The 26632-nt window shown below is 52.2% G+C and overlaps 2 protein-coding genes across 2 annotated transcripts in view; one reads left to right on the forward strand and one right to left on the reverse strand.

The window, feature by feature from the left end:
• Trap1 (TNF receptor associated protein 1) overlaps positions 1–20400 on the forward strand; it is a 32781-nt gene extending 12381 nt beyond the window's left edge. The window contains exons 5-18 of the mRNA XM_028894793.2: positions 1873–1944; positions 3487–3647; positions 7189–7298; positions 7778–7851; positions 8552–8707; positions 9663–9783; positions 10487–10556; positions 13665–13812; positions 16467–16652; positions 16918–17056; positions 17719–17804; positions 18392–18537; positions 19951–20023; positions 20154–20400. Coding sequence (XP_028750626.1) covers positions 1873–1944; positions 3487–3647; positions 7189–7298; positions 7778–7851; positions 8552–8707; positions 9663–9783; positions 10487–10556; positions 13665–13812; positions 16467–16652; positions 16918–17056; positions 17719–17804; positions 18392–18537; positions 19951–20023; positions 20154–20255 — 1644 coding nt within the window. The 3' untranslated portion in view covers positions 20256–20400. The remainder of the gene's footprint in view (positions 1–1872; positions 1945–3486; positions 3648–7188; positions 7299–7777; positions 7852–8551; positions 8708–9662; positions 9784–10486; positions 10557–13664; positions 13813–16466; positions 16653–16917; positions 17057–17718; positions 17805–18391; positions 18538–19950; positions 20024–20153) is intronic.
• Dnase1 (deoxyribonuclease 1) lies at positions 20347–23383 on the reverse strand. Its single transcript, XM_028894794.2, has 9 exons — positions 23057–23383; positions 22742–22889; positions 22445–22533; positions 22196–22279; positions 21695–21810; positions 21360–21472; positions 21132–21286; positions 20754–20850; positions 20347–20565 (listed from the first exon to the last, which is right to left on the reverse strand). The coding sequence occupies exons 2-9, from the start codon at positions 22886–22888 to the stop codon at positions 20518–20520; spliced, it is 849 nt and encodes a 282-aa protein (XP_028750627.1). The 5' UTR covers position 22889; positions 23057–23383; the 3' UTR covers positions 20347–20517.
• Between the last annotated feature and the right edge of the window lie 3249 nt (positions 23384–26632).

Below are 26632 nucleotides of genomic sequence, written 5' to 3' on the forward strand. Positions count from 1 at the left end.
CTTGTCCAGCCATGTTGCGCTGCCCACTGCTGGCACAGCTTCTTGTTCCAGCTTGATTGTCAAAGGTGCTTGCGCGCTTGTTCATTTCTATTTATTTACTTGGTTGTTGAGAATCGCATTGTGAGAACCGTGCTTACACTGTGTCTAGCCCCTCTCCTCCACCCAGCCCCCAGTGTTGAAGTTCTGTCTTGCTCTGGTCTGTGTTAATGTCATTGCCCGAGTCCTCAGTAGGGCTGGAGTCCTTCACACCGCCCTGGAGTGGCGTCCCCGAGGAAGAGACACTGCTTCTGACTGCTTTTCTCCAGTTCTCAGTTGATGAAGCGTTGGCATCTGGAGTATTCTTCAGTTGTGTGGAGGGGCAGCGGAGAGGGGTTGATGAAAAGCAGTTGTTTTTGTGGTGAGGAACTCAAGTAGGGTGTGGTGGGACTTTGAAGGAAGAAGAGCCTGTAATGGCGGAGACCTTGGGTTTTCACAGATGCAGTGGCCTGAGTCTGAATCTGCTCAGAATGCTGTCACCTGATAGTTTATGAATGGCAGAAAGTACTGTCACAGTCTGGACACTGGGCAGCCCGTGACCAAGGCATTAGCACATCACACATCTTTCCGTGTCCTTACATGGCCTCCGTATGCTGGCTAGGCTAGAGTCATCTGAAAGGAGGGGCTTAAATTGAGAAAATACCTCCATAAGATCTGGCAGTAGGACATTTTCTGAAGTAGTGATTGATGGGGCAGGACCCAGCCCATTGTGGGTGGAGCCACCTCAGGTAGGTCGTCCTGGATTCTGTAAAAAAGGAGGCCGAGCCAGCCATGATGAGCAACCCCTCCATGGTCTCTGCATCAGCTCCTGCCCTGCTTGAGTTCCTGCCTCATGGCTTTTGATGATGAACTGTTCTGTGGGACTGTGAAAGAAACAAACCCTTCCCTGTCCAAGTTCCTTTGCCATGGTGTTTCGTCACAGCAGTAGTGACTCGAAGACACCATGCCAGTAGGCTCCTCAGGCCTCTTTGGAGTTCGAGCTTGGTGTATGTCTGTGTGTTCCCAGGGATGGAACCCAACCTTGCGCAAGCCAGGCAAGCGTTCTGTTCTGGAGCCCAGGCTGACTGGGAACTTAGCAAGGAGCCCAAGCTGGCCTCAAACACACCTCAATCCTTGTGCCTCATCTTTCCAAATACTGAGATTACAGGTGTCAGTCAGCACACCTGACTCACAGCCTTTGACTTTTATTTATGTATTTATTATTATTATTATTATTTTATGGGCATTGTGAGGGGGTAGTTCCCATGACCTACTCCCCTTCAGATGTCCACATGCTAACACCATCCCTTGGGGGAACAGGACCTAGCAGAGGCCTGCTGCAGGAGGAGAAGACCTGTGGCCCCACAGGAGAGTTGCACTGGCCAGGGGACTGCAGGACATCCTTCCTGCTTGCAGAATTAAACCGCCCCCTCACTTTGCACAGGACGCCACAGTTGTAATCACTGCCTCAATTGTTCTGTCTGCGTCAGAAGAGCCACTAGAGGATGGGTGTGGCCAGGGTATTCCTCAGTGATGGGAGCTGGATGTTTACATGTTGACTTGCTGACTTAGTTCCTTCTTCCCAGGATTGGTTTTGTTTGTGTTTGGGGGCTGAGGATGGAACCCAGGCCCTCCACAAAGGAGCTAAACTACTGAGCTGCACCCTGGGCCTGGGGTGTTTTCAGTGATGAGTTCTCTGATATTGCAAACTGACAGGACTGAACTTTCTGATGAGCTTGTAGTATGCTTCCTCAGCCCTGCCTGCCCAGTGTCACAGAGACTATCAGTAATCCTGGCGCTGTCCATCTGCTTTGGCCTAGCTGTACAGGGACTGTGTGACAGTATCTCTCTCTTCAGGACACTGGCATTGGGATGACACAGGAGGAGCTGGTATCCAACCTGGGTACAATCGCCAGATCGGGGTCAAAGGTAGGTATAGCCTAGGGCATTGTCCCTCCCCTCCAGGGTGGGCACTGTGGGACCATAGAGAGGTTTCTGTTAGTGGCCTCATTTTATAGCAGAGATTGAAGTCACTGCTCAGAGCTGCAGCATAGTGAGTGATCACTTTGAAGCCTGCCTGTCCAAGTCCAGGAGAAGCCATTCCATTTCCTGATACTTGTCTTCCAGTTAGCTCTCAGCCACCCCCTGAGACAGTCAGCAGAGGTGGCCACTTCTCCCAAGCAGCATAGCTTTCAAGAATGACCTTGGGCCACCCTGCCTACAGGTGCAGTGGCTCTCGGGACAGCCAGCCATTAGTAGTCCCAGTGAGATGGAAGCTATGCTGGGCAGACAAGATGTCTCTGTCCTGGGATCCTCAGCGAGGATCCTGTGTAGTTTTCTGTCTCTTTCTGTTTGTGTAAATGGCATCATTAATAAGCCAAATAAGTCTCACAGGAATTTCTACTTTAAAAAATTTCTGTACTGTGACTTCTGCCCATGAAGTTCTTTATTGAGTTTTGTGTGAGGTAGTCTGCACTATCTCAGAGACCAGCTGTGAGCTACACGTGCTGGTTTAAATGAATGAAAACAGAATGAAGCCGGGCAGTGGTGGTGCACGCCTTTAATCCCAGCACTCGGGAGGCAGAGCCAGGCGGATCTCTGTGAGTTCGAGGCCAGCCTGGACTACCAAGTGAGTCCCAGGAAAGGCGCAAAGCTACACAGAGAAACCCTGTCTTGAAAAACCAAAAAAAAGAAAAAGAAAAAGAAAACAGAATGAGATGTGCCATCAGCTCATTGGTCACGCTGGCCAGATGTGCTGGAAGTTGCCGTGTTGCATGTATGTGGAAGACAGATCTGTAGGATGTTCTGGACAGTGGACTCCGGCCACGTGAGGATAGCCAGTCTGGCACTGGGGTGTTTGCAGAAGCATGTGTTCACCCTCTGTGTCTATGGGACCCCAAAGTGAAAGTATTTATAAAAAGTGGTGCCTGTCCTGAACACACTTGTTCTTCAGTGTGCTCTGACTGTTTATGCTCTGGATACTGTAAGCAGGGGTGGTCCTCAGGATGGGGGCAGAGAGCAGATTACAGAGAAACTGCTTTAAAGAAGATGCTTAGCATCCATGGATCTTGTACCCTGGCCCTGGAACTATACCCCAGGGCACCAAGGCACAGTGTGTCAGGGTTGTACTGTTTCCCAAAAGGTTTAGAGCCTAGGAGACATAGCACCCCGACAACTTTCACAGTTCTCTGGGCCCGCCGACCCAGAAGGTCAGGTTGCCTCTTTCCCTGTCTGGTATGACCTGAAGTTGTTGGCAATGAGCAGTGTGAATAGCGTCTAGCCATGTCCCTGCCTGGGCCAGCAGGATGGCTCTGGGCAGCTTGGTCCACCTTTTGTTGACTTAGTCCTTTATGAGAATGTAGGGTGGCAGAGAAGGTAGTGATGCTAACTACACTCTTGGCATATGCCAGAGGACCATGCTAGGCACAACCCAGGTGGAATCAGCCTCTCTGACCAGTCTTTCTACCACAGGCCTTCCTGGAAGCACTGCAGAACCAGGCAGAGACCAGCAGCAAGATCATTGGCCAGTTTGGAGTGGGCTTCTATTCGGCCTTCATGGTGGCTGACAAAGTTGAAGTCTATTCCCGCTCAGCGGCCCCAGAGAGCCCAGGTTACCAGTGGCTTTCAGATGGGTAAGTAAGAAGGGGCCCACCTAACAGAGGCGATGTCCCTTCCCTCATGGCACTCAGAATCTAATGTCATTTGGCACACAAACTAGAATTCCCTGGGAGCTCGCAGAGTTGACTTGGGGGTGTTGAGACAGGGTCTTTCTAGTTAGCACAAGTTATCCTGGAATTCCGTATGTATCTAGTTGGCCTTGAACCCACAACAGTCCTCTTGCCTTAGCTCCTGAATGTTGGGATCGCAGATGTGCACCACTGTATCCAGCAAGAGTTAGAAGTTCCTTAAGATGCAGTTGTACAGTTTGAGGGCTGTTTATAGGAAGCCTGACTCTTCTGCTTTGGGAAGCCAAGTGGCCTTGGGCATGGGTCACCGTGCTCTGTGGTACTGTCCTACTTGGGTTAGGCTCTTGGTAGTTCAGTGAAGAACAGGCCTTCCTCTGGTGCCCCAGCCTGCAGCTAGCCTTCCCTGGCCTTGGTGCTGTGGGAACCCCTTTTTCCTCCTGACCTTTATGTTTTCTAGTCTTGACGCAGTCACCTACCCAGCTCCTTGGGGTCAGGGGCAAGCCAGTGTGGGGCCTTTCCCAAGACAGGACTCACCTTGCCACCCTCTCTGTCAAGCACGATGCTCTCAGGAGTTTCTTCTCCCATGTACACCTTGGGGTGATGTCTGAGAAGGAGACTAGGGACAATAAATTCAGACTTCATTTGAAGAGAGTAGGGCCTTAACCAAACTGAAGCTTGCTTCCGTTTTTCTAAACTTGGTATCTGATTTTCTCAATTTTAATTAGTCCTTGAGGTTCCATACAATGGATTTTGGTCATAGTCAATCACACCTCTCAGACCTTCCCAACCCATCCAACTTGGTGAACTAACTCACTCTCTCTCTCTCTCTCTCTCTCTCTCTCTCTCTGCATATCAAGTTCAATTTGTGCTACTTATATATTCTTGGATGCCTTCATAGTGGTCTGCTTGCCAGATGACCTTAAAAGTGATTTTTCCTGCCAGGCAGTGGTGGTGCACACCTTTATAATCCCAGCACTTGGGAGGCAGAGCCAGGCGGATCTCTGTGAGTTCGAGGCCAGCCTGGTCTACAGAGCAAGATCCAGGACAGGCTCCAAAACTACACAGAGAAACCCTGTCTCAAAAAACAAAACAAAAAGTGATTTTTTTTATTTTTTTTTTTTCCCTTTCTGAGCAGCTCTCAATTGCAAATAACTCCTTAGCTAGTGCTCACCTCCCTTTCCCATGCTGGGATTTGTCTGGCTCGAGCTTTTGTTGGTCTTGTGCATGCTGCCTCATCTACTGTGAATTCCTGTGTGTAGCTGCCTCTGGCTCTTCAGTCTTTCCATCCCTCTTCACAATGACCCTGAGCTTTAGGAGGAAGGGCTGTGAGACAGATATTTAGTTTATGGCTAAGCGTCCCAGTCTCCTGGTCTCTGCACCTCTCAACAGTGTGGGTCTCTGTGTTAATTGCTGTCTACTGTGTTCTGTCGCTGTGACAGACACCACGACCAAGACCATAGAAGAAAGAAAATGTGTAATTGGGCTGATGGTTTTAGAGCGCTGAAGTCCGTGATGGTGGAGCAGAGGCGTGGTGGCAGAGGGCATGCTGGGAATGGTGCCAGTCTTTTGAAGCCTCCAAGTCGGCCCCAGTGGGACCCTCCAACAGGACCACACTTGCTAATCTTCCCCAAACAGTTCCACCAACTGGGGACCGAGTATTCAAATATGAACCTCCGGGAGCCAATCTCATTGAAACCACCACGTGTTGTGAACCAAAGCTTCTGTGAGGAGGGTTGGCAGAAGCACTAATCTGGGGTATACCTGTAAGTTGTTGAAAGTCAGTTGAATACTGTGTCCATTCAGCAGAGTCGTAGAACTAGCTTCTCCCCTGGGCCTATGACCTGCCTGGCCACAGGTTCTTCCCTGATAATTGTGCCGGGTAAGGAAGGGCTTCGACCTGTGGACTGAGCTCCCGTCTAATCAGACAGCAGCTGGTTGCTCTCGTGACGGCCGTGGCGCTGTTGCACCGGTGGGCGTGTCCTGCCGGCCCAGCCATGGTCGCAGCTTCAGGTCCACAGCTGGGGAGAAGAGTGGTGATGTCTTTTCTCCTTGGGAGTGTGCACAGCGCCTTCCAGCACTGGGAAAGCTAGCCAGTGGGGATGAAGCTTCCAGGTGAGTGCCAGCTTGATTTTCCATGTCCTGTGACTCAGTGTGTGGTGTCTGCAGCGGTAAGATCTTATGGTAAACTTTGAAGGTAACCAAGAGCACTGGCAGGAATGTGTAATGTTCTGGTTGGGGGGTGTGTGTGTGGAAACTCACTAGCTAACAACTCCAGAAGAGGTAGCCTATTCCCGGCACTGGGCGCTTTGCTGTCCTGTGTATTAAGGAGGGGCGCTGTTGCCCCATTATAGGGTAGTGGGTTTAAACTGTTTGTACGTGTGTGTATATATTTTAGGAAGCATCTGTAGTAGATTTCCATAGGACTTTTCTGAAATGTCCTTAGTATTAAGTTATTCCTTTCTGTATTCCCTCCTCTCCCTATGCTTCCGTCCCTCCATTTTATCCTTTATACCACTGTGTTCTGACTCCCCTCCTGTGATATCCACCTTGCCTGTGGCTCCTTAATAATTTCCTGACCTTGTGGGTATTCCAGAATGAGCGCACACTGAAAATTCAAAGCCAATATCCACAAATGAGAGAAAACAGAAGGCATTTGTCTTTCTGGGTCACATGGGTTGTTGTTGTTGTTGTTTGCTTTTTTGTTTGTTTGTTTGTTTAAGGGCAAACTAGCAAGGTTTTATTGAGAATTAGAGTAAGGTCTCCCTGCAGGGGTCTCTGAATGGGTTGCCCTGAGTTAGCTTTTTAGTTTCATCTGCACACTCCTGGGCCTGGAAGCTGCCTGCACACACCCTTCTTTAGTCTGTATTTCAGCAAATTCCTGAGAGCAGTTCATAGTGGACACTACACAGTGCTAGCAGGGAAGGGTTGATGGCAGAGCAGAGGACCTTACCTCTACTTGCATTTCTGAAATTGTTTCTGCTCACCTTGGGGGTCCTCTAGCCATTACCAGTCATGAGCCACATAGAATCAGCCCCTTCCCCCAACATCCTGTGCTCACGTGGAGCTGAGCTAGGCCTGCTCCAGTCATGTGCCCAGGAGGTTCTCCTAAAGGGTGACAGGATGACTGAGGAGTCCCAGCACTCATACCCTGTACCAATTTCCAGCTGTCCTTGACCCCAATATCTGTTCGGTGACATGGGGATTTTGCCAGAGTCAGAAGCTAGAGTGCTAGGTATGGGAGTGCAGAGCTGTAATTCCAGCATGCAGGATGCTGAGGCAGGAGAATCATGAGTTTAAGTCCAGCTTGGGTAACTTAGCAAGATTCTGTTTAAAAAAGGAGAACAAGGGAAGAACGGGCAGTCAGTCTTTGCTCCTTTCCACACTCTAGTGTGGGCTCCACTTGTGAAAATCTCAAGGAAGTGATTGAACCTGCCCACCAGGCTTCTTAGCAAGCTCTGGAACTCACTGTGCTCTCCTCGTGTTTCAGTTCTGGAGTGTTTGAAATCGCTGAAGCTTCCGGAGTTAGACCTGGGACCAAAATAATCATCCACCTCAAGTCAGACTGCAGAGACTTCGCTAGCGAGTCCCGGGTGCAAGGTGAGGACAGGCAGACCTGCAAGCAGACGTGCCTGGGTGAGGGCATGGGCACAGCACAGATGGGTCAGGAGAGGACTCAGCCTCCCACTCAACTGCTGCGTCTGTGCAAAGAGAGTTCCCCCAGCCCTGTTTCAGGAATCTCGGTGGTGGGGCTGTGTAGCCTCTGTCGCTTCCTGCTGGGGTTGGAAGTCTGTCGTGCCCTGAGATCCAGGGACTCTGCCACTTTCTGGGCAGAGCCTTCTAAACCTAGGCCTCTGAGAGCTGGGGAGAGGTGAGGGCTTCAGCAAGTCTCGGCTCTCACTGAGGGCTCTTGAGAGCTCAGAGCAGACCCTGTGCCACCAGATGGCCTCCTGTTCCCGTGTGGATGGTGACCGGAGGGGTCTGTGCCTGTCTAAAGCTTTGCATCTGCCTGCCTTGTGCAGAACAGGCAAGACCTCCCTGGGGGCTGTTGGTCCTCACTGTGTCTCTCTCTCCTCCAGATGTGGTGACAAAGTACAGTAACTTTGTCAGCTTCCCCTTGTACCTTAATGGAAGGCGGATTAACACCTTGCAGGTGAGGCCCTGGGCTGCCTGTGAGGCTCAGGCAGCTGCAGACACCCTCTCAAGGATGTAAGGGAGAGATGAATATAGGGGGACATTGCTTAGAATCACAGGAGAGATGAGAGCTAAGGATACAGGCAGTTTTCCTTGAGGTATAAGTCACATATCACAAAGTGCCTCCCCCCCACCCCCAGTTTAGTGAGTGGTAATTGTTTATACAGCAAGTCATACCTTAACAACTGGTTTTAGAACACTTCTAGCATCCTGAAAAGCAGCCCTGTCCACTAGCAGTTCTCATCCCAAGACCTTCCTGACAGCCACAATCAACTTTCTCTTTCTGGATTTGCCTAATTTGAACATTGTCTATCAATGGAGTTACACTGCAGCAGGCATAGCCTTGTTCCTTTTGGTGACTGAGTAGTATTCCATCTCTCGGATAGATCAGGATAGATCTCATGTATCGGCTTGCCTGTTGTCTCTGCTGAGTATACCCATGCCCCGTCCCCTGGTTAGTCCTTCCCAGCATGCTGTCACAGGGAGGGGCTCTTGTTCCAGGGCCTTTTGTATCTCACTCACCTTCAGCCTGCACCAATGTGGGGGCTTCCTAATCCCTGCTGGTCTGTCTGTGGGTCTCATCCCAGGTCTATGCAGTCATTGAGAAACACTGAGAAACATTGAGAACATGACACTTCCCTTTTGATATCAATCTTTAGGCCATCTGGATGATGGACCCAAAGGACATCAGTGAGTTGCAGCATGAAGAATTCTACCGTTACATTGCTCAGGCTTATGACAAACCCCGCTTCACTTTGCACTACAAGACAGATGCACCACTCAACATCCGCAGCATCTTCTATGTGCCAGAGACGGTGAGGTGCTTGGCTGTTCACAGCATTGCCCTGGATCCAGGACTAACTCACAGCGCACGCGGAGGGGTGGGGGCTCCCTCAGAAGAGCTGCATATAGTTGCCGGTGTATGTTTGCCATTGTGGTGCAGGCTTGAGGCTTCTGCAGACGACTGCTGCTCCCACCTCCCCTCTGCCTCCCTGGTGTGCAGCAGCAGCTCAGCCGAGTGGAAGCCTAGTCAGGTTCTACTCCCTGCCCTCCCTCAGTGGACCGTGGCAGCACTCAGTTCATATTGCTCTCTGGAACAGGGCTGGGCTGGCGCTGGCCCTACCTGTCCATGAGTGAGGTATTTGGGTAAGACTATTGACATCCGTGGATTAGCAGAAATGCTGAGTCTCAGTTCATTGGGACTTCCTAGATCAGCCCCCACGGCAGCTGCAGCCAGTGCAGAGTGGGTGTTTTCTAAGAGGGGGCCAGCAGGGTTTTGGCTTTGTGATCCCAGTGTGAGCATTGCTAACTCTCAGTCGGTGCCTCAGTGGACCAGTGAGGCTGCAGGCCAAATTCCAGCTCCGTGGCTTCATGTGTCGGGAGAGAGTCCTGTTTTCCCAGGGCCAGGCCCCGTCTGCAATGTGCTGGGAAGGCTCTGCTGATGTTGGCCTGGAGACTCTGGTTTGCTGCTTCTGACTCCTGGTAACATGTGACTGTTTGGGGGACAGAGGAGACTTGTTTGGTGTCCTCTGTTGGGTGCAGCTTGGGGAGGGTGCCGCATCCCCTCCAGAGCACTTGTAGATTTTAGCAGAGCTGACCCATGTGAGGACTAGGTACATTCTTCTCTCATCTTGGCCTTGTTCGCCCCAGGGCATCATCTGTGTGGCCTAGGGAGCTGTTGGCTCTCTGCCATGCTGCCCTTGATCCTACCTTCCCTTTGTCTGGAGGATTCTGCTGTTACCACCTGATCATATCTTTCCTTCCTTCCAGAAACCATCCATGTTTGACGTGAGCAGGGAGCTGGGCTCCAGCGTGGCACTGTATAGCCGCAAGGTCCTCATCCAAACCAAGGCTACAGATATCCTGCCCAAGTGGCTGCGCTTCGTCCGAGGTACTGCTGCTGCCACCCAAGCTCTGGTGTGGACCTGGTGTCCTCAGTGTCACGGTCATGTGTCTTCACGCTGCACACTGCATTTGCTGTCTCAAACCACCATCACCCAGTGGGACTCGGCATGCAGCAGGCAGGGGCCTGCAGCGCCTCTGGGAAACAGCTGAGGTGTCCTGGTGGATCAAGGAGGCAGAGGAGCGTTGAGTTCTTTCATGTTTAGAAATTTGGCTTGAATTTGAGATTTATGCCTGAGTTATGCCTGACTGAGATTACAGTTCAGTACAGAGTTCAGCATTCACTTTCATAGCGCACAGACCAACACTATCCATGATACAGTTAGACACTTTTTTCTTTTGAGACAGTCTTAGGTGTAGCTCAGGCCTCAGTCCCTCGAGTTCTGAGATTACACACTAGCTTAGTACTTTGAAGTTGAATGCCAGGACATGTTTCCTGTGTGCCCCAACAGGCACCAACCCCCTGCACAGGCCAGTCCTGCCCTGAGACGGTTTTACCCTGGGACTACTGTACTGCCCACCACCCTGTGCAGGACTGAGGAGCAGCGTCCCCTGCCCTTCCTGACCCTCTTTTATCCCCCATGGCTCCCATGAGGCCAGAAAGTGAGGAGAAGGCATTCAGAATGTGAAGACCTCAGGTAATGGCTGAGGTCTCATCTGTACAGCGGTTCTGATGTTTGCTCTCTCCTCAGGTGTGGTGGACAGTGAGGACATCCCCCTGAATCTCAGCCGAGAGCTCCTGCAGGAGAGTGCGCTCATCAGGTAAGCCTAGAGGACACCTGGCCTGGCATTCTCGTGAGGGCCGTCCTTTACTTGGTCTGCCCAGGTGTAGCTTCCAGAGCCAAAACCAGAGGGAGAAGAGAGGCCTGCGGGCAGGGTCCCCCCATGACCTCCATGTCCTGACCTTTGTCTGAGGTTTACTGTTGAGCAGCCCATTCATTCTGTGGTCAGGAAGAATTTGGGATTGGCTAGGCAACTGCTGAGGTCGAGCCCAGAGGCAGTGGAGCTATGGTGGGGCCAGGCTGGGCTGTCCCCTTTGGTCACAGGCTCCAAGTCGTGTTCTGGGAAGCACTTGGAGCGACTGCACAGTGGGTACATTTTATTTATCCAGGCTCTTAGGGTGGAGCACAAGTTCCTTTCCCCATTAAATATAAACGCACAATGAATGGAGAAAGGACTTGGTCCTCTTCTCAGCCCACTCTGATGCTGTGAAGAACCCAAAGCTGCAGAGTGCATGCCGGCAGTGCAGGGCGGCTCCGCCCCCAGGACAGTGCCTTCCCATGCTGGTGGGGAGGGTGTCGTGGTACATGCGCAGGCACAGGACAGCTCGGAATGCCCTAAAGGGGCAAGTGCACTGTGGCCTTGCTCTCCACTGATAAAGAAGGTTGTGGGCTGTCTTGGGCTGTCTTTGAAGAATTACTGGTGTTGGGAGATGACCCCAGCTCTGACCCATCCCCTCCACCCAGCCTACGTATGGCCACAGTTGGAGAGACTCTAGGCACCACGTCTCAGAGTTGGGTGAGGCAGGGGTGACCCTGGAACCAAGCCCAGAGATGATTTGGGTCTGGGAAGCTCTTCTGAAACTAAGGTCAGGCCTGACCTGTGTGGAGACAGCCTAGAGTCCTGGGGTGAGGTGGCCGGGCTTTAGCTTCCCAGTCTGACTGGGAGGTCGTGCTCATCCTCCACCACCAGCAGCGCCAGGCACTGAGGCATTCTCCTCAGGAGCCTAAGTGACAGGGGTGTTCCGCCAGCGCCTCCTTCCTGTTTGTCAGGACTGGTGATCAGTCCCGCTCCCTGTGCAGAAGCAGCTGCCCTAGTCAGAATGTTAAAAGAGTCAGAATCGTCCGGAGTGGGGGAGTGGGCTAAAAATATTTCTTCTTTGGACCCTCTGAGGCAGAGGTGTCTTCCTGATCCCGTTTCCCTCTGTTTTTGGGTGTTGCCAACCTACGAAGACTTCCTTCTCCCCAGCAGAACTCAGAGCCAGCAATTGGCATTGCTCTATCGTTGCTATTGTCTGTCCTCCAGCCCCCTGGGGCTGGGGCTTTTACTCCTCAGGTTGTGAGCATGCACGTTTTTGTGATGCTGTGTGTCTCCTGGGAGACACAAGAAATGTGCCAGAGTAGAGAGGGAGCTGGCAGGGAAAATAAAGGCTGTCGGGGTCTGCTTTGTGGTGACAGTTGGGGTTACCTCACAGGAGCATGGTGACTCACGGGGGCTGCACCAAGTCCACCCCAGCCAACTCCCCACACTTACACTTCAGCATTTCCAAGGCTGGGTGGCTGTGGCAGGAGAATGGTTGGAATTTCAAGGGAGGGTTGGTTTCTGTCCTGCGAAAGTCTTGTGGCCCTCTCTCTTCCTGGAAAAGGAACAGTAACCACAGCAGGGGAGCTGTCTGTGGTATGTGGAGTATCGTCAGTGCCGTCACTGCTTTGCGCCTGGTGGCAGTGGTCCTGTCGAGCGAGCCCTGAGGAAATAGTCCCAGTTCACTTGCTTTCCCCAGAGCAAGTGGCTTCCTTGTGGCATCGAGCCAGGCATTCTCTAGAAGGTCCTGCATTGGAAATGTGTGATGCTCCCAGGGAAGAAAGGTTGGTCCTGTGGGTGGGGTGGGATTTTGACTTGTCCCTCAATTAGTGGTGTTCTCTTTGACACTGGGGTAGAGGGATGTCTTCCAGGCTTCTCTCTGTTCGATGCTCTTGCTCTCTCCCAGTGAGTGTCATGTGAAGTGTAGGTGTGGAAGTTTGTACATATACACACACATCGTTGTTTTAGGGGGGGTTGTTTTAGTTTTTTTCCTTCTGTTTCTGTTTGTTTTTACAAACAGGTTATTGCCAGGCAAGCCTTCTACCACTGAGCTGCTTTCCCAAACCAGGGTACTTTTTTATTTAGAAGAATGTAGCTGTAATCTTCAGCAAATCTTCAGTATTTCACCTGGCCTAGGAACACCAGGCACTGGGATTCATGACTCTGGTTCATCACAGCAATAGAAAACCTAAGACGGTGACCGTCCTTTACTAAAGCCCTCTCCTGTGCACTTGACCCTGACGCCATGAATAAAACTACTTTGGTGATAACCTTTATGGGATAATGCAGTAAAAGTGTAAAAATGTCCTGCTTACAGAATCACATTTTGCCAAACTACACCGTGTGCGTGTAATCTACTCCGTGTGTCCCAGGTCATGGCTGTGCACAGTACTGACCTAACTACGAGGAGCTCTGTGGTGTAGGTGCCGCTTTTGCGTGCACACATACTGTGCTGTTCCTGGTCCCTACCGGGCTTTTCCTGGGTTTCGTTTTTGTTTTTATCAAGACCAGGTTCTCTGTTACAGCTCTGGCTGTCCTGGATCTCACTCTGTAGACCAGGCTGGTCTTGAACTCACAGAGATCCGCCTGCCTCTGCCTCTTCAGTGCTGGGGTTAAAGGCGTGCACCACCACCGCCTGACTTGTTTTCTGACTCAGCCATTTCTTCCTTTTGCTAGGATTGTTAGGGGGCAGTTTCTGGTGGCTTTAGCAGTGTTTGCTCCGTTTTAACCCTGAGCCTGTTCAGAACTGTTTTGTCATGTTCTACAGTGGCAGTCACTCGCCTTTTTTCTGATGCGTGAGTCCTGCTGGTGCTCAGGGTAGACACCTTCTCAAGATGTCGGCTGCTGGCTGTCCTCTGGAGATTCTCACTGCCACTCTCCGCAGGGTACAGTGAGCATCTCACTTGGGGCCAGTGCAGGGTCTCCTGTGTTCTGTAGTCTCTGTTCGGCTGCAGGTGTGCTGCTGGGCCTGTTCCTCCCATTTCTGGTGCAGTGTGCATTTCTCACGCCCCTGTGGCCCTGGTGCTTCGTAGAAAGCCCTGTTCACAGTCAGCAACTTCTGTTCTCTAGGAAACTCCGGGATGTTCTACAGCAGAAATTGATCAAGTTCTTCCTTGACCAGAGTAAGAAAGATGCTGAAAAATATGCCAAGTTTTTTGAAGATTATGGCTTATTCATGAGGGAGGGCATTGTGACCACTGCAGAGCAAGACATCAAGGTAGGCTGATTTCCGGTCCTCTCGGTCGGCCTCGGCCCTATTACACAGGAAACTGGTGGAGGCTCTCCTGGACGTGGTGATAAGGCAGGTGGGCACCTGCCCTCTGCTGCCAGGGGTCAGCAGTGGGAACTCTGGGCTCCTGGGTCTCCTAATAAACATAGCATATGTCCTTCACTGTGTGGGATTCTAACAAGTGTAGAAGGGGCCGCTCTTGGTGACAGAGGTTTCAGTTGGGTGTGGAGAGGAAGATGTGGCTGGAGCCGAGACACAACTCCAGTGTTTTCTGACTATCTCTTTTTTCTCTTGTCTTTACCTGGGCCCCAGTCTCTGGCATGGTGCCACCCACACTCAGGACGAGTGCTTCCCTCACTTAATTGTGGCTCCTTCAAGTTGATTTTCTTAGGTCTTTTGTTAGTGAGGGGAAACGAACAGGAATGGAGAGCTTAAATCTGTTAAAGCTGTTGGAATCCTTTGTTTGGTGCTGGGGAAGAGGCTGGAAGCCGCCTCCCAGACTCACCCAGAGGTGTGCTTTGCTATCTCCTAGGCACCTGAGTCCAGTCAAGGTGACAGTCAAGACCAACCATCACATACCCTTGTCCCACAGGCCTTGTGCTCTTAGCTGTAAAGCCAAACCTCTTGTCTCTTGACCCTGGCCCCAGCAGCTGGCAGGAAGAGGGGTGTTGGGGTTCAAGGAGAATATAGAAAAGCAGAGTAAGGATGGGGTACAGTTACTGTCTTAGTTACATTTCTCTTTTTCTTTATTTGGTTTTTCGAGTTAGAGTTTCTCTGTGTATCCCTGGCTGTCCTGTAATTCACTCTGTAGACAAGGCTGGCCTTGAACTCATAAAGATCCAGCTACCTCTGCCTCCCTAGTGCTTGGATTAAAGGTGTGCGCCACCACCGCCTGGCTCAGCCTGCTTTCTTGTACAACTCAGGACCACTTGCCCAGGGTTGGCACCACCCCACCGTGACCTGCACCCTCACATCAGTCATGAATGAAAAAGATGTGCACAGACTTGCCTCCAGGCCAGTCTTGTGGAGGAATTTTCTCAGTTGGAAGTCTGTTCCAAATGACTGTAGCTTGTGTCGAGATGGCAAAACCTAGCCAGTAGTCACTGTGTTCTTGGTAGAGTCCTTAACACCTCACTGGAGCCAGGAATTTAGCTGATTATACAGCTAATTGCTGAAAAAATGATGCATTGGTTCCTAAACAGTTTGGAACATTTTTATTGAAGTATCACTTGCATGCTGTAAAATCCATCACTGCCCACCAGATTGTCAACAGGTCGGCAGTACTTGTCTGTTAAAGTCTCCATTTGTTCTTTGTCCATCACTGTAACAAGAGTCAGGGGATCAGCTTGGAGAAGGAAAGATTGATTTTCACTCAGTGACCCTTTGCCTTTGGTATTTGGGGGCTTTGGTGAGGCATCAGGAGCATGTGGTGACAGGAAGCTAACAAGCTGTGGACAAGGACACCCCAGTCCTAAGGTCCCCACTTCCTGTTAGCCCATTTAGCCATGAGCTCATCAGTGTGCCAGAACCCTTGGGAGCATTTATGACCCAGTGTATGATACCATTCACTCCCATTGACTTCAGTTTTCAAGATTTATTCATTGATGTGTGCATCTGTGTGTGTGCATACATGTACGCAGTGTGCCATGAAGGCCAGAGAGTGTCAGGTGGTCTTCTCTCACCCTCATCTATGTCTTTTAAGGCATTCTATCTCCCTAAACTCGGAACTTATATTTTCTCAGCTTGCTTGGAAGCTGGAAAGCCCCAACTTGGAGCTGGGGCTGCAGGTGCATGAGACACCTAGTTGTGTGAGTGCTGGGATCTAAATTCCAGCCCTCGGCAAGTGTGTACAGCAAACTCCTGTAACCATTGCGCCTTTTCTCTACTCCTGAGCTCACTGTTAGCTAAAGCATTTGCTGGGCCAGGGCCTGTTCTAAGTGCTCAGTACATGTGTCCACTAGGTGGATTTTGTACAGGAAGAGCCAGATGAGCCCTGATGTGGATGTGGCTGCACCTTGCCTTGGCAGGCCTGAAAGCCTTTGTCTTTGTCTGCCTCTGTCTACTTTGCATCCAAGGCATGGCGTGTTCATTTGATCTGTCCCCGATTGTCCTTCACACCCTCTCCCCAGGCGCTTGTGCTGGGACGGGCAGAGGTGGCAGTGGCTTGGATAAGGGAGCATCTGAGCCAGCAGCTCCCAGGCCCTGCCGTAATTCCTGCCAGTCTTGTTCTGCACAGCCCGTAGGGGCTGCATTGGTCCTCTCTGTGGCCCGTTCCCTAAAGGCCTCTCTCTGCTACATACTCCAGAACTGGTACCACGAACACTCCTGGCTCTGAGGAGGCTGGGAAATGTGGGATTTTTGTCTGTGTCCAGTTGTCACTGAGGACAGAGAGAAGATACTAGGCCCCAGAGTAGTGTCTGCCACGAATAGAGGCTGGCAACCCTGAAACAGTTTGCCCAGCTCTTCTGGAAGCCACCTAGGTTAAAAGGTTTTTCCACAGACAGTGGGGCTCATGGGCCTGTCTGAACTCTGAGTCCACCATCGTGTCTGGGGGACAGGCCAGGGAGTCATCAAGAATCCGAGTTGGGGCGCTGCTTTGGTCTCAGCTCTGGGTAGGCAGTGATTCATCCACATGTCTGTAGGAGGACATCGCGAAGCTGCTTCGGTATGAGTCCTCAGCCCTGCCTGCTGGGCAGCTGACCAGTTTATCAGACTATGCCAGCCGAATGCAGGCTGGCACCCGCAACATCTATTACCTGTGTGCCCCTAACCGTCACCTGGCTGAGCATTCACCGTACTACGAGGCCATGAAGCAGAAACACACTGAGGTGAGTGGGCTCTGGCCTGCTGCCGGGCCAAAGATGGTATCTTAGAGGGTCTGAGCTCTGAGGGAAGGGCTTGAACTCCCAACTCTGTGTGGGGGAAAGTGACTGACTTTGTCACAGTGTTTGAGGCTGTGTGGTGTAAGGCAGAGCCCTGTCTGTGTGGCTGTCATTAGGTAGATGTATAATATGTGCATCTGCGCCCAGCCACCAGAGCCAGTGTCCTTAGCGTCCCTCTGTGCTGCGGGCTGATCGGCTTGGATGCCTGCAGGTACTCTTCTGCTACGAGCAGTTCGATGAACTTACTTTGCTGCACCTGCGGGAGTTTGACAAGAAGAAGCTGATCTCTGTGGAGACAGACATCGTCGTTGACCACTACAAGGAGGAAAAGTTTGAGGACACATCTCCAGGTTGACTCCCATCTCTCTCTGGGGCATGGTCCCATGTGACTTTTTTTTTTTTTTTTTTTTTTTTTTTGGTTTTTCGAGACAGGGTTTCTCTGTGTAGCTTTGCGCCTTTCCTGGAACTCACTTGGTAGCCCAGGCTGGCCTCGAACTCACAGAGATCCGCCTGCCTCTGCCTCCCGAGTGCTGGGATTAAAGGCGTGCGCCACCACCGCCCGGCCCCCAGGGCCTTCTTGACAAGTAGTGGGGAATGTCAGGGCCCAGGAGTTGATGATGCTCTTCCTATGAAGGGTCCTGCAATTGACTAGACTTTTGGAGAGAGTTGGAATTGCTCCTACCCTTTTGTTTTGTTTTGTTTAAGATAGGCATTCATTTTGTAGCCCAGGCTGGCCATGAACTCCTGATCCTCCCGCCTCACTGCTCTGAGTACTGGAATTACAGGTCTGTGCCACCATGGTTAGGCTCAAATTTTTCTTTTTAAAGTCCTAAAAAATTTACAGAAGACAAGGGTGATCACAAGTGTTTTCAGTGCCAGTGAAAGGCATTTCCAAGAGCCTCTATCTCTAGTTCCTGGGGAGTGAGCTAGAGATAGCTCAGGAATGTGCTAAATGGCCCCCACAAAGTGAGACCATGGTTAGGCCCTGGGCTCACTCACTTCTCTGGCACAGCTGGTGAACGCCTGTCCGAGAAGGAAACAGAAGAGCTAATGGCTTGGATGAGGAACGCACTGGGGTCTCGTGTCACCAACGTGAAGGTAACGCCTCCCTGCGGTTACTGTGGAGATGGTGTCTTCCCAGAGCCTGACTCAGCTGTCAGATGCCGGCCTGCTGGGGTCCACAGGATGGCACTGGAGCCAGGGTCGGACTCCACCAGGCACTAGCATCTCACCATCAAAGCTTTGTCTTGCCTGGCACTGTCACTCTCTCAAGCCTGCCAGTCTGTACTGTCTCTAAACCCCAGTGGGGTCTAGGCCTCAGGAGGGTGCTTCTGAACTTTGGCTTCCTCCTGACCATACTCTCCTGAGGACCTAACACAAGTGTCCTGTTTGTGCCTCCTGTCATGAAGAGGCCTCACCTGAGCAACTCAGGCTCTGCCTCTCCATGCAAGAGGGTCTTCTAGCCACTGGGGAGCAGGGTCGGAGCCAGTCCATACCCCTTGAACAGCTAGCTGTGATCTTTGTCATCATAGCCTGGACAGATTACTGGAGCAGTTGATATAGAAGCCACCATAGGGCCAGTCTGCCTTCTGCCCGGTGGCCTGGTTAACTTGGCCCTGCTTCAGACCCTGTCAGCCCTGGGCCCTCACTACTGTGTTCTTCCTCATCCTGGGCCTTGCCTGCAGGTGACTTTCCGCCTGGACACCCACCCTGCCATGGTGACCGTGCTGGAGATGGGGGCTGCCCGGCACTTCCTGCGCATGCAGCAGCTCGCCAAGACCCAGGAGGAACGTGCCCAGCTGCTCCAGCCCACTCTGGAGATCAACCCCAGGTATGCCCAGGCTCCAGCCCGCTCTGGAGATCAACCCCAGGTGTGCCTAGCCCACACCTGTCAGGGGCTCCTACAGATTGTGTGAGCAGAGGATCTCCTGTCTGGAGAGCATTTAAAAAAGCGTGTGTGGGATGTAAGGATGGTTGTAAGAGAAGGCCCTTGGAGTTAGGCAGAAGTTAAAAGGTGCTCCCTGGAAGTTTAAACAGAACATTGCTGATCTAATCTGTTTCCCATTTCCCTTCTAGAGCTCTGTTTACTTGAGTTAAACCACTTCGCCTCTGGTCGTTTTGTTTTTTGTCTTTTGCCTTCTCTGTGCCCTTAAAGCCATTTGTGGCAGGTGCCATTTTTAACTTTATGGGATGGATCTTGGGGCTCGTGGCAGAGTACTGTTCTCAACATTCACTGTGTGGATCCACCTTAGGACAGACACTTGTGTGACTTCCAGTTTGGAGCTGTGGGAACTGGTCACTATGAACACATGCTCCTCTAGGTTGTAGCGTCCTCAGTGGTCCAGGCAGTGTGAGCTGCTTCAGCCTGTCCCCACAGAGGGGACCCTAGGTCCATGATGGGGTGAACACCTCACATTTAGTGACTGCCTTAGAACCTGTCTTCCCAGACTTCTCTCCTACTGAGTTCTCTTCTTTGGTGTTCATCTGTAGTTAGTTTGTTTGAGATGGTCTCACCATGTAGCCTTGGCTGTCCTGGAGCTTGCTATGTAGACCAGGCTGGCCTCTCCCTGCCTCTGCCTCCTGTGTTGGCATTAAAGGAGTGTGCCACCATGCCTGGCTTTAGTTTCAAGTATCTGCTGTCTTAAGGTAGCTTTTTTTTTTTTTTCCGAGACAGGGTTTCTCTGTGTAGTTTTGGTGCCTGTCCTGGATCTCGCTCTCTAGACCAGGCTGGCCTCAGACTCACAGAGATCCTCCTGGCTCTGCCTCCTCAGTGCTGGGATTAAAGGCGTGTGCCACCACCACCCGGCCATCTTAAGGTGTCTTTTAATAACAGGAAGATCTTAATTTTGTTATAATCAAATGTATAAGCCTTAGCTGTTTTAGGGTTTCTGTGGAATCAATTCTTTAAAGAGCTCCATAGTTTTGTTGTTGTTTGTTTGTCTGTTTTTGTTTTATGAGAGAGGGTTTCGCTGTGTAGTCTTTGCTGTCCTGGCCTCGAACTCAGAGATCCGCCTGCCTCTGCCTCCTGAGTGCTGAGATTAAAGGCTGCACCACCACTGCCCGGTGATAACTGATACTCTTACAGTAATTGTTGTCTGGGTGACTTCTAGAATCTGGGTATTTCTTCATACTGAACAGATCCATTGTAGTTTTTAATGTTCTAATAATCATAACGTAGCAGCAGAAGCTCTGGGTTAGTGATGCTCAGCTAGAGCTGGCTTCCCTCTTGGTTTCCACGACACAGGCACACACTAATAAAGAAGCTCAGTCAGCTGAGAGAGCGCGAGCCGGAGCTGGCCCAGCTGCTGGTGGACCAGGTGAGAGCGACTGCATCTCTCTTTGGCTGCCTCGGGCGTAGGAAGCTGCTCTCTTCCTAGGGGTCACTTATAGGTCAGGCTGGACTTGAACCCCTGATCCTGATTTTACTGTCCAATCCCTCCATTTCAGATCTATGAGAACGCCATGATAGCAGCAGGACTGGTTGATGACCCCCGGCCCATGGTAGGCCGCCTGAATGACCTTCTGGTCAAGGCCCTGGAGAAACACTGACAGCCCAGAGACTGGACCTAGTGTGCAACCCAGACCTTCTCAGGCGACAGACGCCTGGGGAGGAAGGACTTGATGCACAGATAATGCCACCGACTGCTCGAGCTCAGCTTTATTTACCTCAATTAAACAGTATTCTTAGTCCGAATGGTGGACGTTCTGTCTGTCCTGGGCAGTAGAACGCTGCACTACCATACATGTCTGGTGGACAGTTGGAGTCTTCCTCACCACAAGCATACGGCTGTGATGCTTGATGGCATCAGGTTCACTTGAGGGTCATCTCCACTGGGTAGTGGTCACTGATGGCTTCCGCCTAGAGAGGTGGGATGCCGGGGAGGGCATGGGGCCAGAGAGGGTGAGCGGGTAGAAAGTCTTGCTGCTCCTGACCTAAACCACCTCCACCCACACATCGTGTGGGAAACAGGAGCACTGTCGGGAATCACTCAAGCCAGCTCTCGCTGACTCGGGTTAGCTTAAACCACGTGAAGGAAGGACACGTACCAGCTGCTTGGTGAGTCCGAATGCTGCTTGGAAGTCAAAGGGACCGACTGAGTTGGGAACAACGGCACTCTGGAGCAGAGCGCCAGCAACCACAATCCTGTAGGACATCAGAGGACAAGGCTCCTTCACCCTCTAGTCCCACACAGGTCATGGTTTCCTGGCCCGGGGGTCCAAACTTGATCCATCCGTGAGCATTAAGAGGGCCCTGCACTGGCAGGAGCTGGCATGTGAGGGACACCCAGATGGCCCCATCCACCTGCAGCCATTCTGACAAGAGAGCCAGGACCCTGTGAACCAGAGTGTCTGCCTCATTTGAGTAGGAGGCAGGGAGTGACGGCCATGATTCTGCGGCTGGACGAGTACATCCTGGCTGCTTACCTGTCATAGGCACAGTGTGTGGACGTGACCGTGGTGTCAGCACTGTCGGGGATCAGCCACTGGAAGGCGGGGCTCGTCCGGAGGCGGATGGAAGACCACTGGGTGGAGCTGACGTAGCTGCAGCCAGCATTGAAATCCCCCATCAGTATGACGTCCTGCCGGGAAACACACCTGTTGGTGCAGGGGCAGCGAGGGCCGGTAGAGCCCGCGGCCCTAGGATGCGCTCACCTCCAGGTCCCACTTTTTTCGGACATCCAGGTAAACATCATAGAGGGCGTCAATCTCAGTCACAGCATCTGATGGGGCTGCGTGCAAGGGCACTATCGCAAACGCGCTGACCTCTGAGGAGATAGCAGACATGCCAAGGCCATGGTATCCAGAGACCAGCCTGGACTGGAGTTGGCCTGCGGCTACGCAGGGGCCTCGTGCAGGGGTGATCAGTGTGTGACGGTCTCCCAGAGGATAACATTGTCCTTGGGAGTGGGGGTGCGGGGGCAGCCCTGCCACGGGCTTCTAGAGGTCTGGCTCTGGGCAGGCCGAAAGTGGAGCCCAGCAGCACTCACCAGTGAGAGGGGAAAAGAACTTAACAATGGCCGGCTCTCGGCTGAAGGTGTCATTTCCGCAGGGCTCACAGCCATCGTCATAGTAATAGCTGTCCAGAACAGTCACCTGGTCGGGCCTGAGGAAAGACCAGGCAGGAAGTGACTTTAGAGCTGGGGGCCACTCTCCAGCCTGTGCCCCAGCCTTCTAGAAACGTACAGTCCTGGGAACGGGAGGCTAGGTGGATACTTACCATGGACATGACAAGGCTAACCCAAGGCCTTCTGGTCTTGTCACAAGCTGTGAGAGGCATCAGAGTAGATGCCCACCTGGCCTTAACCTTGTCCTGTGGCCCTGTGCTCTCGCCCTGTAATATACATTGCTACCCCTACTCTGTAAGGGCCTCCTGGGTACCCTGGGTACCCTGGACTTTCTAGACCACCCTCGTCCTCTGCAGTACAGATTTGGGGTTGTATCTACACCCCGTGCTTGTATTCTCGGGCTTTGACAGCGTAGGACTTTACCTGTACAAGAAAAGGTACTGCTCCTTGTAGCTGTTGCGGCCCAGAGGCTCACTGACCACATAGCGATAGGTGTCAGTTTTGGCCCTGGATAAAGGAAACCAAAAAAAGAGGGAACCTCCTGGCAGCTGGCAGCAAGGTTCTATCCATGGAGCGCCGAGGGAGGGAGGGAGGGAGGGAGGGAGGGAGGGAGGGAGGGAGGGAGGCAGGCTGGCTGCTCCCCTGGAGGTGAACCCCAGCACTGTCACCCACCGATTGAGTTCATCCAGTAGCTTCCCAATGGCCACCAGGTGGCTGTCTCTGACCTCTTGGACAACGGCGATATCATAGCGACTCAGGATCTGGGGGAAGGGCCACAAGAGCTTATAGCAAGACAGGCTGGGTGGACAGCCCTGCCGCCAGCAGCCCTGGGCATCAGACAGCCAAATATCCCTGACATCCACCCAGGTGCTGGTAAGGCCTGAGGCTCACTGACTTCCGGGGCCTTAGGGAAGCTACCATCTCCCCTGGGGTCTGTCTGCTCTCAGGCATGGGCCACCCTGAACTTACTTTCACAATGTAGCTAGAGATGGTGGCATTGGACATCTTAGTCTCCCCGAAAGACCGGATGTTGAAGGCTGCGATTCTCAGAGTCACAGCCAGCTCCAGCAGGCTGACCAGGGTGAACAATACCCCCATCGGCGCTGTGCATCGCATCCTGTGGGATTGTGGGAGGTCAGAACAAAGAAGCCACGACCCTGCCGGCAGCCCTCATCCTCGCCCCGAAGCCGTCCTGTTCCCATGCTGTGCTAGAACACCAGCTGGAAGACGGAAGTCCTGCACCGAGTACCACGGAGAAGCCCCTGGGTCTCCTCTTGAACTTACCTGAAAGCTGATCCTGGGAGCAACGCTGGTCTGAGAGGCTGTGGTCGCCAGAGATGGGACTAGCCAGAACAGACCTGCTCTGTCAGTGGGGGGAATCCCCGTCTGCTCTAGGACTGGCTGGTGGACTAGGGAGAGCTCACTCACGGATGACCAAGCCTGATACGGAGATGCCTGTAGAAATAATGAGAATTCTGCCCAAAACCTGGAATATTCTGATAGTAATTTCTTCCTTTTAAAGGAAAATTCTTTTTACAAAATGTATGAAGGGAAAAAGCAAAAAGCAGAGTGCAATTGCAGAGCTGCTGGCACTGTGGGTCGCTGCCCCGGCAATGCCAGCCTGCCCTGCCCTGCCAGTTTTAAAGGTTCAGGCAGCTGTGACCTCCCCAGGGCACGTGTGTAACCTCCACCTGAGAGCACCGAACAATGGGGCCTCCTATGTGCCCCCCCCACTGGGGCCTCCTATGTGGCCCCCCCACTGGGGCCTCCTATGTGCCCCCCCACTGGGGCCTCCTATGTGGCCCCCCCACTGGGGCCTCCTATGTGGCCCTCCCCACTGGGGCCTCCTATGTGGCCCCCCCCACTGGGGCCTCCTATGTGGCCCCCCCACTGGGGCCCTGGGCAGCCCATGTGCTGACTTCACCAGACATGTGCGTGGTTATAAAATGTCTTTGCCCACCCTGTCTTCACCACCAGGGATGAGCAGTAGGTGTGCTGGCTTATCTACATGTGTCTGGTCTGGGGACCCTAAAGTCACCTTGTAGCCAGAGGATAACTTCCAGACATGTACATGGATTCTCAAGACAGCTGCTTTGCTCTGTGGCTTAGGACCGACCCCTTGCCTCCCAAGCTGGTAAGCTGCTAGAGACTCTGGATGGGAAATGCAAGGCCAGGCAGTGGAAATTCTTCCTGGGGGAACAAACTCAGGGGAGCCCCACGGGCCTACATCACAAGCAGTGTAACTTGGGGCTAGGTCTGCCATCATTTGTTCAATCCTTGTGATTTGTGTTCCTCCCCTGGGGCTGCTGGAACAAGATACCACAATCCATGAAAACTGCAGCCAGAGGCCCAAAACCTAGGTCTCGTGTGCACCCCATTCCAGGGCAAGATTCCTGTCACTCCAGCCTCCACCTTCATGACCGCATTGGCTTCTTTGGGGTCAGCTATCCCTCTTCCATTAGTGGAGCTGCATCTGAGCTCCTCCAGATAAGATCAGGATGGGGTCCCATCTCACCACCCTTGATCGAATCTGTGGTCCTTTTCCCCCTTAACTGTGAGTCCGTGCACATACAGAGGCCAGAGGTTAGGACGTCCTCCTCTGTTGCTCTCCACCTTAGTTTTTGAGACACCAAACTGGCCAGAGCAGGCCTCCAGAGCCCCCATCCTGCCTCCTAGTGCTGGGACACTAATTATACGAGTGCGGTGTATTTGACCCCGGTCTTCATGCTGTGGGTGAGTAAGTAGTTCACCCCTGGAGCCATCCTCCCAGCTCCCAAAGCTCTCTTTGCCAAGTGTCAAGATGTGGACATCTTTTGGGGTGCCATCATTCATCCCTCCATCAGAAGCTCTATGGGAACTGTTGTTGGCTCTCCAAGGACAACATGTTACAGGGACAGAACGTTCTTAGGAAGGAAGAGCTTGTATACCTAGGGAGAAGTGGAGGCAGGGTGTCAGAGCAGGCAGCTATAGGAAGTTGGAGATATCCCAGAGCAAGGTAGCCTAGAGGACAGGATTGACACAGGCTAAGGTCAGCAAACTATAGCAGATCTGCCAGCTGGCCAGGATGCCTGGCATGTAGGACTAGAAGGAATCAATGAGGGTACAAAGGTAAACACACCTCCAGGAGGCCAGTGTCCGGGGCACTGGTGCACATCTGCTCCTGTGTCTTCCACGTGGACAAGTCTCAGATGGAATCACCCACCTGCCTCTCTTGTTGGAACAGGGTCTTGTATAGATAGATGATCTTCATCTTCTAATCCTCCTGCCTCCACCTTGCACATTCTGGGATCTGTGCTGAGATTGCAGGCAGGCATGTGCTGGTTATGAAGAGCTGGGGAACAAACTATGATCGAGCCCCATTCGACTCTTTTCAAAAGTATGCATGCCCATGCTTCAGTTTTCCATCTGAGGCTGGAACAGACTTAGCCAACACCGAGTTCCCACACACCCGGCAAGGCTGCTGTGGCACCTGGTGGCTCAACACAGCTCACATTGTTCTACCTTGTTCATGCATCTGAGAGACCAGTGGCGGGATGGGAGCAGGCCTATGGGCCGGCAACATGTACAGAAAGGTGACTTGTGCCAGCAAGAATGCCATGTGTGGCTTTCAGTATAGGCCCCACCCCCTCTGGTTCTCAGCACATGGTAGGTAGCTAAGGTTCCTGGTTAAGCTGTCACCCGCTCCCTGCTCCTGGAAGCTCCCAGGTACCCCTGCCATCCTTCCAGCCAGCAGAAAGGTTAGCTTAGGCTTTAGGCAGCAGCTGGGGCCTGGGCACCAGTTGCATGTGGTGGCCCCCACAACAGGGCTCCCTGAGCAGCTGGGCTTGGGTCCACCTAGGTTTGATTTGGGGCCATTCACTTAGAATAAGGGCTTCTCAGCTGCTCTGTGGTTTGAGGGTCAGTGGACACACACTAGTTAAATACGAGTTTACCCCTCTTAGAAGGAAACCTCTGGAATGTTACACAGCCTCACCTTCTCTCCTGTGTTCCTCTGTGTCAACTACAGGTGTGCAGTCAGTAGCTGCAAAACTCAACATGCACAATAATAGTTATTTTCTCTCTCGTCTGGAGGCCAGGTGGGATGTCTTTGTCCTGGGGCTGGACCAGAGGGACAAAAGAGAGGAACCTGTGTGCTGTCTCTGCCATGCCTGACGTCAGCAGGAAGACATTCCTTCCATGCCAGAGCCCACTTTGGAGATGTAGGAGCAGGCACCATGGAAGGTAGAAGCAGCTCAGTGCTTCTGGAATTCTCAGTCCCATCAACAAGGAAGTATGTGTTGACAGCCAGTGGCTATGAGGAAAGCTGGCTACTTTTCAGATCAGGTGAGCTCTTTTAAGGTCAGCTCTTAATCTACAATATTCTCTCTTTAAATTACTCTTGTCACTGGTACCAAATGGGGAAACAGCAAATAACAATGGTTTATTGAAGTATGGGCCAAGTCAAAGGATGTGGGACAAATCCTCTTAAGCACCGTGACCAGAAACAAATAACCCCGGTGGGGCGGGCCAGGTCGGGCTCAGTGCCACAGCCATGCTGCAGAACTCTCGCTAGAGAAGGAGCACAAGGTAACTCCAGTGAGTGCGCTCACGGCCAGATGTGTGAAGGGAGCGGTGACGTCAGCATTCTGCACATCGTGCTCAGTGCGGTTCAGACCCACCATGAGGACTACTTTATTCCTTCCTGTAGTGTCTGTGAGGAACTTACTGAGAAAGCATCACTGTGAAAATCGATGCAGGCCAAGACAAGGGTGGTAGCAGCAAAATTTCTGGCGAATGGACATATCCCAGGAATAATTATGATTAAAAATAGTTTATCACCAGGCGGTGGTGGTACATGCCTTTAATCCCAGAATTCAGGAG

This window comes from Peromyscus leucopus, chromosome 8b (genome assembly GCF_004664715.2).
Source record: "Peromyscus leucopus breed LL Stock chromosome 8b, UCI_PerLeu_2.1, whole genome shotgun sequence".
NCBI classification, from domain to species: Eukaryota; Metazoa; Chordata; class Mammalia; order Rodentia; family Cricetidae; genus Peromyscus; species Peromyscus leucopus.